At 45.0% G+C, this 18,908-nt stretch overlaps 1 protein-coding gene across 2 annotated transcripts in view; it reads left to right on the forward strand.

Moving 5' to 3' along the window:
* Nucleotides 1–18,908, forward strand: part of TTC7B (tetratricopeptide repeat domain 7B) — a 416,190-nt gene that overhangs the window by 253,928 nt on the left and 143,354 nt on the right. For both annotated transcript variants that reach the window (XM_033951913.1, XM_033951914.1), the window contains exon 16: nt 12,809–12,925. In XM_033951913.1, the coding sequence (XP_033807804.1) occupies nt 12,809–12,925 (117 nt within the window). The remainder of the gene's footprint in view (nt 1–12,808; nt 12,926–18,908) is intronic.

Below are 18,908 nucleotides of genomic sequence, written 5' to 3' on the forward strand. Positions count from 1 at the left end.
CGGGGATGGGGCGGAGACATATTTTTTCCCCGTGTCATTCTCTAATCACGAGTCCTGGATGAGTTGTGATCCTGTGGATGACCCAGCTCACCATGGGCTAAGGTGAGAAGACATTAAGGAGTCCGTGGGTGGGCCAGAGCTGAACCAATGCATCCAACCCTAAGCATCCTTGTTCTTTCCTTCAACTGAAGAAGTGCTTCACTTTCAAGTTTTTTTGGCAGAAGCCATCAAATCCATTCCCGGTCTGCCCCAGCAATGCACAATGAGTTTGAACACTCTTTGGGATAGAGACTATTCTCCTGAGTCCAGGAACTGCTGACTGAGAAAGTCAGCCTGAACATTTTCCACTCCAGCAACGTGGGCAGTGGAAAGAGCATATGAGCTTCCAGCCCGGAAGAGCATATGAGCTTCCAGACATAAGGGAGCACTTCTGATGCCTCCATGTCTGTTTACATACACTATTGCTGTGCCGTTGTTGAACTCTATTACAGCCTTGCCCTCGAAGACCTTTTCTAGAGCTTACAATGCTAGCCAAATGGCTCAGAGCTCCAGACAGTTTGTGGATCACCCCTTCTGAGTCCACTGGCCCTGAATCAAGTGGTCCCTGCAATGGGCTCCCCAACCAAAAAGTCATGAGAGTCATCCAATCCGTGATTTGGAGAGGCATGCCCTTCGACAAGGAGTCTCCTTGAAGCCACCATCGAACAACTGCAGAGGCTGGCTTCACTCTATGATGTCTCTACATCCTTTGGTTTCCAGATTCATGAAAACTCTGAGAGAGAGAGAGTCTGTTCTAATCAAATTGATAATAATAATAATAATAACTATTTTTTCTATATCGCCACAATGTTACGACTTTTAGGCGGTTTACAGTAAAGATAGCTGGACAATCAGCGAATTACAGAATACAAATAGCGAAGATGTCACAGTATAATCAGCGAATTACAGAATACAATTAGTAAAATACATATTTCTCAAGTTATCAGCATGGTGTTAATCATTTTAGAAATGGTAACTGATTAGGAGATAAATCTATTGAACAGTGCTGTCTTAATTTCTTTCCGAAATGCGCCGTAGGTCAACCTAGCTCTGTTGATGTAATTGCCTAGCCAGGTTTGTGTTTGCTAGCTTGAAACTTCAAAGTTCTGTCCAGAAAGGACCTGTATTTGCAATCAGTGATCCTTGGATAGGCAAAAAGATTGGAATTTCTGGTTGTCCTAGTGGGGATGTGTAGCTCCAAATGTGGTAAGAGATAGGTAGGGGCCATTCCCCACACCAGAAGCAAGAGAACTTGAACATTATTCGCGCCTCCATTGGCAACCAGTGTAGCAGTTTGTAGTAGGGGCTAACATGCTCGCTTTTCTTTAGTCCGAATATTAAGCGGACGGCCGTGTTCTGCACTATTCTTAATTTTTTTACAGTTGTTTTACGTAAACCCACATAAATGATGTTGCAGTAGTCCAATGTGGAAAAGACCAATGACTGAACCAGAAGTCTAAAAGATAGAGGGTCGAAATATTTTTTAATGGTCTTCAATTTCCTTAGTTGGGATTCTGTGGGTGACGTTTGTTTGCTTTGGAAACTTGAGCTTTCACTCATCTGTAAGTGTTTTCTGTACCTCTGCTGTGTTGAGCTCAAGAAAAATTATTTGAACGTAAAATATAGGGGGAGAGTGTGGCGCAGTGGTTAAAGCAACAGCCTCGGCACCCTGGGTTCAAAACCAGGCTGCTCCTTGTGACCCTGGGCAAGTCACTTAATCCCCCCGTTGCCTCAGGTACATTATGTAGATTCTGGGACAGACAGGGAAAAATACTTGAGTACCTGAATAAACTCATGTAAACCGTTCTGAGCTCTCCTGGGAGAACGGTATAGAAAATTGAATAAATAAAATAAAATAAATCTTTATGGACTTTTCTTCCAGTTGTTTACTACCGTGTTTCCCCGATGATAAGGCAGGGCCATCAAATAAGACAGCCCCCCCTTTTTAGAAAAAATTGTAAAATAAGGCACCCCCCCCCCGCAAATAAGCCACCCACCGATACCTGCGCTTACCCGAATCGGGTGGTACGGTGGGTGACTCCGTGTGGTCCCTCCGTCTACCGCGGGGGTCGGCAACCCGTGGCTCCAGAGCCGCATGCGGCTCTTTTCCACCTTTGCCGTGGCTCCGGTAGTGTGTCACGCAGGCGTGCATCTTACAAGTCCGGCGTCGCGGCGGGAAATAGCCATGCTGAGCAGTGAGCTCAGCACGTACACAGATGAAAGCCTTGCTTGCTGATTGGTCCGGCGGCACGGCCGCCGGACCAATCAGCAAGCAAGGCTTTCATCTGTGTAGTGCTGAGCTCACTGCTCAGCATGGCTATTTCCCGCCGCGACGCCGGACTTGTAAGATGCACGCCTGAAAAAGAAATCATCCTGGCCGGGGTCGGTGTCATGCTCCGGAGATCTACAGCCTTCCTATCTCCCTCTCCCTTCTACCTGCTTCCGGCCACATCCCCTGCTCCGCGGCTCTCTTCGGCAACTCAGCAGCAGCGATCGACACAAGCTTCTGACGTCGGGGCCTACCCTCTGCGAGTCCCGCTTGTTTCAACTTCCTTTTTCCACAAAGGCGGGACTCGTAGAGGGAAGGTCTCGATGTCGGCAGCTTGTCTTGATCACTGCTGCTGACGAGTTGCTGAAGAGAGCCGCGGAGCAGGGGGGTGTTGCCAGGTGCAGGTAGAAGGGAGAGGGCCAGATGCAGGACTCGTGGGTGAGGGAGGAGAAGAGAGAGAGAAAGAGAGAGGGGAGGGAAACAAAAGGAAATATTTCATACTGGGCTGGGCCGGAGTGGAGGGAGGGTGGAAAGATTCTAGCTACAGGGTGCAGTAACAAAGGAAAAGGGGGGGAAAGCTGAAAATGGAGATAGTGACACAAAGAAGAGAAAGGGTAAGCAGGACCTACTGAATAAGGATAGAGATAAAGAGGGGACATGAAAGGGTAAATAAGGCATCCCCCCGAAAATAAGCCCTAGAGCATATTTTGGCCTTCCAAAAAAAATAAGACAGTGTCTTACCATCGGGGAAACACGGTAATTGTAACCTTCATCTACTGTACTGGTTCATAGACTTTGACTTTGCTTTTGCCAGACATCAGCACGAGAATCCCAAAGGGATATCTTATTGGTCTCCGCCACCAATTCATTGCTTCTCGTTCCGTCTTTTTTTATAGCACTGATGCGGGGGGGAACACATTTCTGTGTGCCTGCGCGTTTCTGGTGTGTTTTACATGTCCTGCATCGTCATTCCTTCTCTTGCTTTTCTTTCCACAGATTCTGGCAGTATCTGAATTCCTGACATCGTTCCCAGACTAAATATGTTCTGTTGCCTCGTTCATATGCTGGAAGCTTCATGGCTCCCTTCCCCTCCCCCCCCCCCAACACAAACACACTCTTGCTAGACTGATCTAGAGAAATGTGCTCGCTCTTACTGTTAGACTTAGCACAGCAGTGGAAGAGGAAAAGAGTCGGTTTCTGGAAGACAGATCTACCTGGGTTAAAAACGGCTCCCTGAATATTTATTGTTTTGGGCTGGGTTGACCAACCTGAATTGAGCCTTTCGTGCACGGGTGTCAAAGTCGATCCTCGAGGGCCGCAAACCAGCCGGGTTTTCAGGATTTCCCCAATGGTCTATCTCCCGCAGAACCCTCAGCAGATCTCCCCTCCACAAAAAATCTTCAAAACAAACGTGTTTTCCACTCCTTGCTCACCTTTCTTGGTGTAAAAGCTTGGAATGACCTTACAGAAGCGATTAGAAAGGAACCTAACCACACCATATTCCGGAAGAAACTGAAAACTCAGCTATTTGACACTTAATCACCTGTATCCTCCCTTTCCCCTTCCTCCTCTCTCTCCCCCTCCCACCCTCCTCCATCCTCATCCCTCTCTATAAGTCGTCTTGGGCCTACCTAGGTATGAGCGACACAGAAATAGAAGATTAGATTAGAATATGCATGAGATCTATTAGCAGTGCATGCAAATAGATCTCATGCATATTCATTAGGGAAATCCTGAAACCCGACTGGATTGTGGCCCTCAACGACCGACTTTGGCACCCCTGCGGTAGTGGGACAATGTTACTGTCTATTGTCTAGCCATCACTGTTGAAAACCATCCAGCCTTTTTAACATCCTGAGGCACAATTGTCAGGTTTTGAAATCACAGAGCAAAATTCACAGAGCCTTTGTCTTGCCCTTTGCTTCGTATATTACTGTCAACCACTTTTGCAGTCTTGTCACCTGCAGAATGCTGAATAAATCCTCATGGATGGCTTTAGTCATTTATCTGTCCTTTGGCTGTCCTTTGGCTGAACGATAGAGGCATTTTGGGGGGGGCATCTTATCATTACTATTACTTGACAAGGTTATATCATCAGCAATGTCGAGGCATTCAGCTTGTTCCCACCCGTTCAAAATTTTTCTGTGCTTGCGTTCAGTGTTTTTCTTCCAGCCCTGTCATTAATAGCTTTGCTTATATAAGAGTTCAGTGCATTACACATCAGACAATCCCATATTTCTAAAACTTTAGTAACAGAGAGAAACATAATGGCAGATAAAGGCCAAATGGCCCATCCAGTCTGCCCATCCACAGCATCCACTATCTCCTCCTCTTCCTAAGAGATCCCACATGCCTATCCCATGCTTTCTTGAATTCATAGTCTTTTGTCTCCACCACCTCTACCTGGAGCCTATTCCACACATCTATCACCCTTTGTGTAAAAAAGTATTAGATGAAAATGATAGGAGGTTTACGCCAAAAGACGTACGAGGAAAGACTGGAAGCCCTGAATATGTATACCCTAGAGCAGGGGTGCCCACACTTTTTGGGCTTGCGAGCTACTTTTAAAATGACCAAGTCAAAATGATCTACCAACAATAAAATAATTTTTTAAAAACCCCCACAAAGCACACTGAAAGGCAGAGAAAATGTTAATTATAATTCATATTCCGGGTTTTTTTTCAAAGAGGTCAAGGCAAATGACTATGCAATGTCGCCTCAATAACAGCCATACAAAAATAGACAAATATACCCCCTCCCTTTTTACTGAACCACATAGCAGTTTTTAGTGCAGGGAGCTGCGCTGAATGCCCCACGTTGCTCTCGACGCTCATAGGCTCCCTGCGCTAAAAACCGCTATTGAGGTTTAGTAAAAGGGAGCCATAGTGCAAAATATAAACAGCAGATATAAATTCTCAAAATGGACACATTTTGATCACTAAATTGAAAATAAAATCATTTTTCCTACTTTTGTTGTCTGGTGATTTCATGAGTCTCTGGTTGCACTTTCTTCTTCTGACTTCTTCTCACTTCAGCCCACTCCTGCATCCAATATTTCTTCCCTTCTTTCAGCCTCCTATATGCTTTCTCTCCTCCAGACCTCATTCTCCCCCCAACTTTCTCTTTCTTTCTCCCTGCCTCCTGTTCTTTCTTTCTCTTTCTCTCCATGCCCACTTTCTTTCTGTCACCCTGTTCCCTCTTTATTTCTGTTTCCCTTCTTTCTTTGTCTCCCTGTCTCCCCTTTTTTCTGTCTCCCTGCCTGCCCCCTTTGTTTCTTTCTCCCTGCCCTCCCCCAAGCCACTAGGTTTTCCACCGCTACCGGGAAACAGGCCTCCAAGCCACCACCGCCCCAAGCTTTCTTTGCAGAAGCCTTGCGCTGACCAGGGTTCCGCTCCCTTCAATTCTGATGTGGGAGAGGAAGTTCCGGGCCAGCCAGGCAGCGATTGGCTGGCCCAGAAATTCCTCTCCGATGTCAGAATTGACGTCGGGGAGAGGAATGCTGGTCAGCGCGAGGCTTCTGCAGGCCCAAATCTCCGGACGCCCAGGGCCGAGGAAAAGAAAAAGCCAGTCTATAAATCCTTCCATGAGAGCTGTTCCAGTCTCCTTTCAGCACGGCACTTACAAAAATGCGTAGCCCCCCCCCCCCCCTCCTCAACTTCCCATTTTCAGGCTCAATATGCCAGAGCAGCAGCAGTTCTTGCATTTTTGGGCAGAGCACCTCCTGCTCCTGAACCGCCTTTCTCCAGTCTGGCGGCTTGATTCCGCCAGGGGCAGCCGGCGCTCTCCAGTGACGTGACTTCCCTAGACCTCCCTCCCGCTTTCTCCCGAAGGAAGTGACATCATCCCCCAGTCTATCAAAGATTTTCTACGGGACAAAGCAAGGGCATCAGGTCAAAAGCGCGCCGGGACAAAGGCGCGCGAGGAAAACGGGTTCTGGCAGTCGGGCAAGGAAGGACGCAGCGAGAATGGGTGTGCATGAAGTGATGACCGGTGGGGAACCACAGGGAGAGGAAGGCTGATCGGCTGGTCGATCGGGACGGCAACATGAGTCTATCACGGAACCCGGGATGGGTTCCGTGATCGACTCGCATTGCCTTCCCGAGCGACCGGTCGATCGCGATCGACGTGTTGGGCACCCCTGCCCTAGAGGAAAGGAGGGACAGGGGAGATATGATTCAGACGTTCAAATACTTGAAGGGTATTAACGTAGAACAAAATCTTTTCCAGAGAAAGGAAAATGGTAGAACCAGAGGACATCATTTGAGGATGAGGGGTGGTAGATTCAGGGGCAATGTTAGGAAATTCTACTTTACGGAGAGGGTAGTGGATGCCTGGAATGCGCTCCCGAGAGAGGTGGTGGAGAGTAAAACTGTGACTGAGTTCAAAGAAGCGTGGGATGAACACAGAGGATTTAGAATCAGAAAATAATATTAAATATTGAACTAAGGCCAGTACTGGGCAGACTTGCACGGTCTGTGTCTGTATATGGCCGTTTGATGGAGGATGGGCTGGGGAGGGCTTCAATGGCAGGGGGGGGTTTAGATGGACTGGAGTGAGCTTTGACGGAGGCTTCAGGAGTTGGAACCTAAGAACAGTACCGGGCACAGCTTTAGATTCTTGTCCAGAAATAGCTAAGGAGAAGAAGAAAAACCCCAACAATTGAATCAGGTTGGGCAGATTAGAAGGACCATTTGGGTCTTTATCTGCTGCCATCTACTATGTTACTATTACTCCTGAGCCTATCACCTTTCAGCTTCATCCTAGGCCCTCATTCTGAAGCTTCCTTTCAAATGAAAGAGACTTGCCTCATGCACATTTATGCCTTGTAGGTATTTAAATATCTCTCGATAAATCTATCAACAATTGAAAAAATGTTATTAGCCAGTGTTGGGCTGCCCTAAGAAATCCACATTTAATAATAGGCAGCGAAAAAGCCTCAACTGCTTTCAAAGTAAGACGGCAATCCAACAGAATTCCTAGCCCTTCGATTATATAATCACAGGCAAAAAAAAACTTCACACTTAAAAATGTAACTTTCAATACGGGCAAGACACCCACCACTGTGCACAGGGAAAAAGAGAAAAGAAAAAAACTTTAACATCTTGACACGTCAATGTTCATTCACTCTACAGAATTGCTGTTTTCATGCCGCTATCAGACCGCGGCTCACACCGCAGCAAACGCTCAATTGCTAACACTAAACGTTGTATAATCCATTCCGAGAAAGAGCTGTGGCTTAGAAAGGACTTTAGAAATTTTCACTGAAGCAGCCTATTGCTGGCGAAACAAAGGCCTTGTCAAGATTTGAGGTCAGTTGGTTACAGCTTACCTTGAAGTGAAGAGATAAATTTAGGGCCTGTTTTACAAAGTGGAAATAGTACAGCGGGGCAGCATCTACAAATGTATCCATTTATCACTAATAATAAAACCCTAAGCGCGCATGCGCACTCCTGCCTGCGTGATCCCTGCTTCTGTGATCCGTAACTCCGTGGCTGACAGAGAAATATTAAAGTGTGCAGCGCGCACGTGTTTGGCATGTTCGGCGCGTGTGCATGTTTGACGCGTGTGGTGGTTTCCTCTATCCTGCGGCGGTTTGGGAGCAGGTATTAGGGAGCAGGGAAGAGGTGCTGCTGGACAGTGGGGAGATTAAACAAAGGGAGAAGGGCTGCTGCTGGACAGGGGGAGCAGGCAAGGGGTGGTGGTGGACAGCCGAGGAAAGAGAGAGACAGAACGAAAGACAGACATCAGCCAAGGAGAGAGAGACAGACAGACAGAAAGCAGCCAAGGAGAGAGAGAAAAAGAAAGAAAGACACACACACACATCTATTCTAGCACCCGTTAATGTAAAGGGCTTAAAGACTAGTTATTTATATAATCCTGTTTCTGAATCGTGTTCTCTTCTTCATGCAGTTTACAAAATGAAACACACATAATAAAAATAGACGCACAGACACCCCCCCCCCTTTACAAAAGCATACCGCGGTTTTTAGTGGCAGGTTATTGAGCAAGATTGGTTCGATGGGACTGGGTGAAACATTAACCGCATGGGTTAGGGACTGGCATAGAGGTAGACTTCAGAGGGTAATGGTAAACGGTACCCTCTCCGATACGATGGAGGTGATCAGCGGAGTGCCGCAGGGCTCGGTCTTGGTGGCCGATCCTATTTAACATCTTCATAAGAGACTTTGCTGAGGGGCTTCGAGGTAAAATTACATTATTCGCCGATGATGCCAAACTATGCAACATGGTAGGCAACCGCACAACAGATGAAAGCATATTGCCCGACAAAAGCTCAGTGCCCGACAGTATGACGCAGGACCTACTCCTGCTGGAGCATTGGTCAAAGACTTGGCAGCTAAGTTTCAATGCCAAAAAATGCAAGGTCATGCACCTTGGCGGCAAAAATCCATGCAGGACTTACACCCTAAATGGTGAGACCCTAGTAAGGACTGTACCAGAACGAGACTTGGGGGTGATTATTAGCGAAGACATGAAGACTGCCAATCAAGTGGAGAAAGCTTCATCCAGGGCTAGACAAATCATGGGCTGTATCCGTAGAAGTTTCGTCAGCCGTAAGCCCGAGGTCATAATGCCGTTGTACAGATCCATGGTGAGACCCCATCTGGAATACTGTGTACAATTCTGGAGGCCGCATTACCAAAAAGATGTGTGGAGAGTTGAGTCGATTCAGCGAATGGCCACCAGGATGGTCTCAGGACTCAAGGATCTCCCGTATGAGGAACGACTGGGTAAGTTGCAGCTGTACTCACTCGAACACAGAGAGAGGGGAGACATGATCGAGACGTTCAAATATGTCAAGGGGTGTATCAAGGTGGAAGAGGATCTCTTTTTCCTTAAAGGACCCACGGCAACAAGAGGGCATCCATTGAAAATCAGGGGTGGGAAATTTCATGGTGACACCAGAAAATATTTCTTCACCGAAAGGGTGGTTGACCGCTGGAATAATCTTCCACAACAGGTAATTGAGGCTAGCAGCGTGCCAGATTTTAAGAAAAGATGGGATTGGCATGTGGGATCTCTTCATGAAGGTAGTTAGGGGGTGGGCCATTAGTGTGGGCAGATTAGATGGGCCGTGGCCCTTTTCTGCCGTCATTTTCTATGTTTTTTTTTTTTTAACTGCTCCTACGCTCATAAGAATTCTAAAAACCGCGCTACGCTTTTGTAAAAGGGGGTTAACCATAATATAAATAAGGTACAAGACAAAGTTATGCATATATATGACGATCCAAACCTATAAATGTGACTGCATACTTTATAATTGAAACAAATATTCTAACCAGTTGTCAATTACAGAAACACGGCAGTGATATTAGCCATAAAACTAAATAGGTACAAAAAATCAATGTTATATTAATTTAAAGAGTGAAGTGAGCGTCCTCGGTGTGAGGTTGTAAGCTCCCAAGCGCCGCTACAAGAGCAGAGCTAATGCTTTCCAATAAGCCGGCCACATAAAGTACGCCAGCCGCGCACCATCATAGGAAATGCTCACGTGGGCTGAATTAGTGCAACAACAGTGCATAAATATTTGTGATGATAAGAACATAATAGCCTTACTGGGTCAGACCAATGGTCCATCAAGCCCAGTGGCCAATCCAGGTCACTAGTACCTGGCCAAAACCCAAGGAGTAGCAATATTACATTCAGAATCCTAAAGAATAGCAAGATTCTGAAATCCCAAAGAGTAACAAAAGATTCCGGAACCCCAAAGAATATCAACATTCCATTATCTCAGAGTAAGCAAGATTCCGGAACCCCAAACATTCCATGCAGAATCCCAAAGAGTAACAAAAGGTTCCAGAACCCCAAAGAGTAGCAACATTCCATTCAGAATCCTAAAGAATAGCAAGATTCTGGAATCCCAAAGAGTAACAAAAGATTCCGGAACCCCAAAGAGTAGCAACATTCCATTATCTCAGAGTAAGCAAGATTCTGGAACCCCAAACATTCCATGCAGAATCCCCAAAGAGTAGCAAGATTCTAGAATCCCAAAGAGTAACAAAAGGTTCCAGAACCCCAAAGAGTAGCAACATTCCATTCAGAATCCTAAAGAATAGCAAGATTATGGAATCCCAAGGAGTAGCAACATTCTATTTAGAATCCTAAAGAATAGCAAGATTCTGGAATCCCAAGGAGTAGCAACATTCTATTCAGAATCCTAAAGAATAGCAAGATTCTGGAATCCCAAAGAGTAACAAAAGATTCTGGAACCCCAAAGAGTAGCAACATTCCATTCAGAATCCTAAAGAATAGCAAGATTCTGGAATCCCAAGGAGTAGCAACATTCCATTCAGAATCCTAAAGAATAGCAAGATTCTGGAATTCCGAAGAGTAACAAAAGATTCCTGAACCCTAAGTAGTAGCAACAAAAAGGGAGGAAAGGTCCAACCTTGTCTGCAGAAAAAACCAACCAGGAACAAACAAAAAAAGGAACTGCAGATATGTACAAGATGCAGGCGAAATTTATTGTGACAAATATAAATATATAAAAACCTTGTTACCAAGCAATGGACCCGACACAGTCCGTGTTTCGGACAAACCTTCGTCGGGGATCCAAGATGAAAAAAGGTTTGGAAAAATATGCCACAAAAAATTGTAGAGTAAAAAATGTCATAAACCAAAAGGTCCGATGCGCCGAGAATCGCCAACTGCTGCAAGATTCCGGAATCCCAAAGAGTAACAAAAGATTCCAGAACCCTAAAGAGTAGCAACATTCTGTGTGAAATCCCCAAAGAGTAACAATATTCCATACTACTGATCCAGGGCAAGCAGTGGCTTCCCTCATGTTTGTCTCAATAACAGACTACAGACTTTTCTTCCAGGAACTTGTCTCAATAACAGACATGGGACTTTTCCTCCAGAAACTTGTTCAAACCTTTCTTAAAACCAGCTAAACTATCTACTCTTACCACAACCTCTGGCAGTGCGTTCCAGAGCTTAACTATTCTCCTCAGTTTCTAAGTCCCTCACTATAAGAAGGTCTGCCCTGTTCCTCCAATGAAAGGTCCACAGTGTGCAGTGTTTGTCCACCTTCTCAGTACAGTGAGAACTGAAATGTTCAGTTCTTCTCACATGGCCTCATACCTCGGTATCTGGCGAGGTTCACAGTATCCACCCCTCCACCCCTCAGGGTGTCTATAGATTACCTACATCCCTTATTCTCTTGCTTTCTTTTCTCAGGAATTGTTTCGGATATAGGTCCAGATCCACTAAAGATAGCGACTCAATCGCTGTTGGCCGATTCTCTGCCCAATTTTCAAACGGCGATTGATTCACTTTCAAGTTTACATGCAAACTCGCTGACTCAATCGCTTAGTGAAGTGATTGAGTCGGTGCAGAGCCCTGACAGTAGCAACACGAGAAGCAGCCTCCTGTCAGGGCTTCTGCCAGGTTTTTTTTAAAAAATTTATTTTTATTTTTACACATGCAAAATATCTGCCCAATAAAAAAAACCAACACATTTTTAAAAATCCCCCCTCTCTGGAAATCCAGTGGCACTGATGGTATTTGGTATGTTAATGAGGGCTAAAAACCAAATACCTGCTCAGAATAACAACCTTCTCTTTATAATGACAGGGGCTGCCATACAACTTATTTTGAGGAACTAGAAAAACTGGGATCGGTTAAATTATGCTTTTTGGTGGGAATCTCTGTGTTACACTTTTAAAATGGAACGTATGATGGCCATACAACAGGGACATTATAAGACGTTTATGGATATTTGGAAGCCATTGACAAAATTCTGTAAGGAGTGACTGTTGATTTTCCCTTTTGATAATACACGTCCAGGGTGGGTGGGAAGATATTTTTTTTTTTTAAATTTAAAGTGCAATTTTTGGATATGTAGCCGGGGGGGGGGGGGTGATATATGTATTTGTCATAGAATATAATTTTGACTGATTTTAAGTGCTGTTAAAGTGTAAAATGTTAGTAAAATATGTTGTACTTATTTTTGGCTAAAAAAAATCCCCCCCCCCCTCCAACAAAGTGCCCCTTCCCTGAACCAAAAAATATGGCAGGAGGGATGTCGTCGCCTATCTTTTGGGGTAGATATTATATTATTGAGCCTCAGGCCTTTTCCATCCCTGTTCAATGAGGTAGGGGAGGTGTGATTATGCAGTAATAGGACTTTGCAAAGGTTGGCAGCAGTCGCCTGAAATGCCTCCCTAGTGGACTTGAATGGAATTCAGCTTGTTTGTAATGAAGCCTCAATGATAGTATTTAACTTTGATATGTGCACAGAGATGGCAGAAGGAAGCCAGCTCGGAGAGTTCACAGATGTAAAACGGCATAAGAATATATAATAGAACCAGTTTTAATAACATTCCTGTCATGCCTTTTTCCACCCAGCGTCTGTTGGCCAAGAATGATCAATGCTTCATGCAGACAGTAATAAAAGAATGTTGATTTTGTGTGCAGTACTGTACCTCGTTTACCAGATTTGATGGGTTTTTTTTCACTGCATTTTGCTTTTTCCCTCAGCTTATTGTTTTCAAAAGTCAAGTTGGAGTCTCTGTGCAGAGGCCCCGATGAAGCTCTCCTTACTTGTAAGCATATGCTGCAGATTTGGAAATCCTGTTACAATCTCACTAATCCCAGGTAAGACAGGTTGGCTGTTCATTATTTCAACTTTTAATGCAAATACGATTTAGACAAACCAGAGCGATGGTCTGAAACTTTTACTGGTTTTGAGGATGGACTGTTTGTTAAATGAAGCGAAAGTGCCCTCTGGCCGGTCTGTATACTGGTATTGTGTCAGCCTATGATTACTGAAATAGTCAATGACTAACATAGTAACATAGTAGATGACGGCAGATAACGACCCGAATGGTCCATCCAGTCTGCCCAACCTGATTCAATTTAAATGTTTAAATGCCAACTCTCTCCTGCCATCACAAACTCGGCCAGGAGGAGTCTAAGGAAGTCCCTGATTGGCCATTATTTTTAGCCAATCAGGGACTTCCTTAGATTCCTCCCTAAGGAAGTCCCTGATTGGCTGGGGCGCCCAAGGCCTCTCCCAAGGGAGGAGCCCGAGGCGCCTCAGCCAATCATGGCCTTAGGCCCCTCCCCATGCATTACATGATGCACTGGGGCGTGGCCTAAGACCGGTATTGCATCGTGGCCAGCACAGCAACAGGAGGACTTTGCACTTCCTCCTGCTCCCGAAGATCACGGGAGGCCTGAGGAGCAGGAGGGACTGGGCACCCCTCCTGCTCCCAACATTTTTAAAGGTACGGGGAAGGTCTGGCCAGGAACCGGGAGGAGGCTTCCCTTGGGTGGCAGGAGGGCATCGGCATGCATGCAATCGGATACGGATCGGACACTATGTTGGCATAGCCTGGGATGACATCACACAGTCTACCTTGTTGGGGAAAAATTTGGCCAGACCGTGTAACAGACTTTGAGAGCTTTGAAAGTGTTGCAGAAAGCACAAATAGAAATGTGGAAACCATCGTGTGCTGTGCTCAAAGTCAGCAGAGAAGATTTCAAGGACATGACCCTTGAAGACGTGGATCAAATTTGAGAAGACAGCGCCACAGACCTCAGCATGAGGACCCGGACATGATGGAATAAGTAGGCATCAGAGATATCAAACGGTCCAAACATTATACCTCTCGTGCCAGCAAAAATAGCAGGGTGGGCATCGAAGTTGGAAAAACTGTTCAGTGACTTGGAGGAATGTGATCCCATGCTGGAGCACAGTCTAAAATTCAAGCATCTGAAGAAGCTCTGCATTTGCCCCTTATGCTGAGACACTTAAGGGTAACACAGTTTTTTTAAGTCAACAAGTCACATGTGCCAGAGGTTTGTTGGATTATTTCTCACCCGCCCTTATCCAGGGTGAGTTACATATTAACATACAAAATAAAACATTTACATTTGTCGTACAAAACACCTCAAGGACACACTTTAACAAATTACATATTTACATATCAAATCAAATTACATATAACATACACGTCACATCAACGACGAATATCATGTAAGGCCAAAACTGGCCAAACCCATTCATATGTCAAAATATAAAATTTCATAAGTCATACAAGATGCCTCAGTGACAGACTAAATAAAACCAACCAGACCATCGAACGCCTCCATGACCAGCACTCAAGAGTCATCACTCCTTCTCCCTCAGCCAAACTCAGACCCTGTATTTCATTTCACAGAACAGGTGTCTTTTCAGCAGTTTCAATTTAATTTCAGCAGAATACAATTTAAATTCTACTGTATACTATTTAAAACTATAAATGGAGACAGCCCAACCTACCTAAACGACCGCCTCATCCAAACCACCTCTACCAGGCATAGAAAAACACCCCCCCCCATTCACTTACCCCCCAATCAAAGAAGTAAAACGGAAAAAACTATACAACGGACTACTGGCCACTCAGGCAGCGAAGATAGGCAACCAAGTCTCCAACCTATTGACAACAACCCCAGACTACAAGATGTTCAGAAAGGAAATAAAAACTATACTCTTCAAGAAATCCCTTAATAAAGCTTAATACCATGATAAAGCTTAACCCCCCTCTTACTATCCCCTCCCTAACCCCAGATCCTACTTTTCCCTCTCTTGGAAACCTTCTCTGATCTAACGTTGTAACCCTTCTTCCAGAACTCTTTTTGTAATCCGCTTTGAACCGAAAGTTAATGGCGGAATAGAAATATGTAATGTAATGTTTCCTAAAGTTCTGTGCATTTTGCTGCGGATCAGGCTGTCAGCCTATGAGCATCGTCTTCGTCTAGAGCTGCAAGCACCTCCCTCTCCAGTGGTTGATCGGACAAAACAGTACACTATACTCTACACCTGTATTTCTGTAAAGCAGATTTTTGTCAAGCAGTGTTTTCATAATGGTAATGTACACTTCTCCCTCCGTATTCGCAGTTTCAGCAATCGCAGTTTCGATTATTTGTGGTTTTTAACTTACTGGCTCCTCCCCCCCCCCCCCAATTACATCAACTTGCATAGAGAAATCGCCAATTCCAAGCGTTTACCGAGAAAATCGCTGATTCCCATCACTTTCTTCACCGTGTTTTGCTTCTCCTTCAGGAACAGGCCAGGTCTCCCACCATGTTATTCGCGGTTTCACTATATTCACGATTGTTTTTAATAGAAAACAGCGAATAACATATGAAAAAGTGATTTACGATTTTTCTGTATTTGCGGGTCGTTTACAAAGAAAATCGCTGATTCCCAGCACTTTCTTCACCGTGTTTTGCTTCTCCTTCCGGAACAGGCCAGGTCTCCCACCATGTTATTCGCGGTTTCACTATATTCACGATGGTTTTTAATAGAAAACAGCGAATAACATATGAAAAAGTGATTTACGATTTTTCTGTATTTGCGGGTCGTTTACAAAGAAAATCGCTGATTCCCAGCACTTTCTTCACCATGTTTTGCTTCTCCTTCCGGAACAGGCCAGGTCTCCCACCATGTTATTCGCGGTTTCACTATATTCACGATGGTTTTTAATAGAAAATAGCGAATAACATGAAAAAGTGATTCACGATTTTTCTGTATTCGCGGGTCGTTTACAGAGAAAATCGCTGATTCCCAGCACTTTCTTCACCGTGTTTTGCTTCTCCTTCAGGAACAGGCCAGGTCTCCCACCATGTTATTTGCGGTTTCACTATATTCACGATTGTTTTTAATAGAAAACAGCGAATAACATATGAAAAAGTGATTCACGATTTTTCTGTATTCGCAGGTCGTTTACAGAGAAAATCGCTGATTCCCAGCACTTTCTTCACCGTGTTTTGTCTCTCCTTCAGGGACAGGCCAGGTCTCCCACCATGTTATTTGCGGTTTCACTATATTCACGATGTTTTTTAATAGAAAATAGCGAATAACATATGAAAAAGTGATTCAAGGTTCAAGTTTATTTAAAAATTTTATAAATCGCCCAATTGGCCTTCTAGGAGGTGAACATTATGTTAAAAACATATGGGATAACTATACATCCTTTAAAACAATAATCATTATTAAGAACTTTTAGAAACAAAAAAGGGAAGAAGGGTAGAACTACAATTTATCAAGTAAGAAAGAGAACATATAGGGAAAGAACCAAAGTCTAAAAGTAGAATAAAATTATGTAGCCCTTAAAAGGGCATTTAGGTCTCGAAAGTATCAAGAAAAAGAAATGTTTTTAAATTCGTCTTAGAATGGTGGAGTTGATTCTTCCCGTAAGTGGACCGGAATATTATTCCAAAGAGATGGAACGCTGACAGAGAAAATAGTAGACATCATTGTGTTGATAAACTTCAGAGATGGAACAGATAAAAGATTTTTAGAAGACGATCTTCAAGTCTTAGAAGAACTATAAGGAATAAGAAGGTTATTGATAAATTCTGGTTGACTATTTTGTCTAGTTTTTCTGTATTCGCGGATCGTTTACAGAGAAAATCGCTGATTCCCAGCACTTTTTTCACCGTGTTTTGCCTCTCCTTCAGGAACAGGCCAGGTCTCCCACCATGTTATTCGCGGTTTCATTAGATTCACGATGGTTTTTAATAGAAAACAGCAAATAACATGTGAAAAAGTGATTCACGGTTTTTCTGTATTCATGGGTCTGTTAATCCCCTAGCACAGCGAATATGGAGGGAGGTGTACCATGTCTCTCTATATATCCATTTCCTAGTCTGACCCTTTTTAGAAAGCCCGATAGCATGTCCCAGCAAGACTAATGCACCAAAGCCCATTGAATTCCCACGGGCTTTGGTGCATTTCTCACAGGAGAATCGCTACCCCGGCTTTGCAAAAGAGGCCCTAATTGCTTACTGTGGTATGCAATTTTTTTGCTTAACAGCCATTGTACATTGCATTGGTTGATGAGCAGACTAATTGCTTACTGTGTTTGTGCAAATATTGTACAATACAGTGGAACCTTGGTTTACGAGCATAATTCGTTCCAGAAGCATGCTCGTAAACCAAATTGCTCGTATATCAAAGCAAGTTTCCCCATAGGAAGTAAGGGAAACTCGCTTTGATTGGTTCCACCTCCTCCCCCCCTCCCCCGAGGCTACCGGCGCTGCTCCATTCCCCCCCCCCCTTGCGGCCACCGACACTGCTCTATACTGGAAGACGGCTAACGTCATTCCACTACACAAGAAAGGCTCCAGGATGGAGATGGCAAACTACAGACCAGTGAGTCTCACTTCAATAGTGAGCAAACTAATGGAAACCCTAATCAAACGCCAATTGGATAGGATCATGGACGAGGAGAATCTGCGGGATCCCCGCCAACATGGATTTACTAAGGGGAGATCCTGCCAATCCAACCGGATCGGCTTCTTTGACTGGGTGACGAGGAATCTGAATGTTGGTGAGTCCCTGGACATCGTCTACCTGGATTTCAGCAAAGCATTTGATAGCGTGCCACACCACAGGTTGCTGAACAAGATGAGTTCTTTAGGTTTGGGCGACACACTAACCAAATGGGTTGGGAACTGGCTTGGAGGTAGGCTTCAGAGGGTGATGGTGAATGGCACCCCCTCCGAGATGTCGGAGGTGATAAGTGGAGTGCCACAGGGCTCCGTCCTGGGCCCGATCTTGTTCAACATCTATATAAGAGACTTGACAGAAGGGCTCCGAGGTAGAATAACATTGTTCGCCGATGATGCCAAACTGAGCAATGTAGTGAGCAAAAGTACAACAGACAAAAAAGCAATGACAGACGATATGGTGCATGACTTACTTCTGCTGGAGCACTGGTCTAGGACCTGGCAACTCAGTTTCAATGCCAAAAAATGCAAAGTCATGCATCTGGGAAGCCAAAATCCATGCAAGATCTACACCCTAAATGGCGAGATCCTGACAAGAACTGAAGCAGAAAGAGACTTGGGGGTGATTGTCAGGGAAGACATGAAGTCTGCAAACCAAGTGGAGCAAGCTTCATCCAAAGCAAGGCAAATCATAGGTTGCAAACGCAGGAGTTTCATCAGCCGTAAACCTGAAGTCATTATGCCACTGTATAGATCCATGGTGAGACCGCACCTGGAGTACTGTGTGCAATTCAGGAGGCCGCATTACCGCAAGGATGTGCTGAGACTGGAATCGGTCCAGAGAATGGCCACCAGGATGGTCTCGGGACTCAGGGAGCTCCCGTACGAGGAGCGGTTGGGGAATTTGCAGCTCTACTCACTCGAGGAGCGTCGAGAGAGGGGAGATATGATCGAGACATTCAAATATCTCACGGGCCGCATCAAGGTGGAAGAAGACATTTTCTTCTTCAAGGGTCCCGCGGCAACAAGGGGGCATTCGTGGAAAATCAGGGGCGGGAAACTGCACAGTGACACTAGGAAGTTCTTCTTCACTGAAAGGGTGGTTGATCGCTGGAATAGTCTTCCACTTCAGGTTATTGAGGCCACCAGTGTGGCGGATTTTAAGGCCAGATGGGATAGACATGTGGGATCTATCCGCAAAGATAGATAGGGAGGATCACTGGAGTGGGCAGACTTGATGGGCCGTGGCCCTTATCTGCCGTCTATTTCTATGTTTCTATGTATACCCCTCCCCGCGATCCGGCATCCCCCCCTGCGAACCGGCATCCTCCCCCCGCTCGCGTTGCCCCCCCCTCCACCG

The sequence above is a fragment of the Geotrypetes seraphini genome, chromosome 7 (genome assembly GCF_902459505.1).
Source record: "Geotrypetes seraphini chromosome 7, aGeoSer1.1, whole genome shotgun sequence".
Taxonomy (NCBI): domain Eukaryota; kingdom Metazoa; phylum Chordata; class Amphibia; order Gymnophiona; family Dermophiidae; genus Geotrypetes; species Geotrypetes seraphini.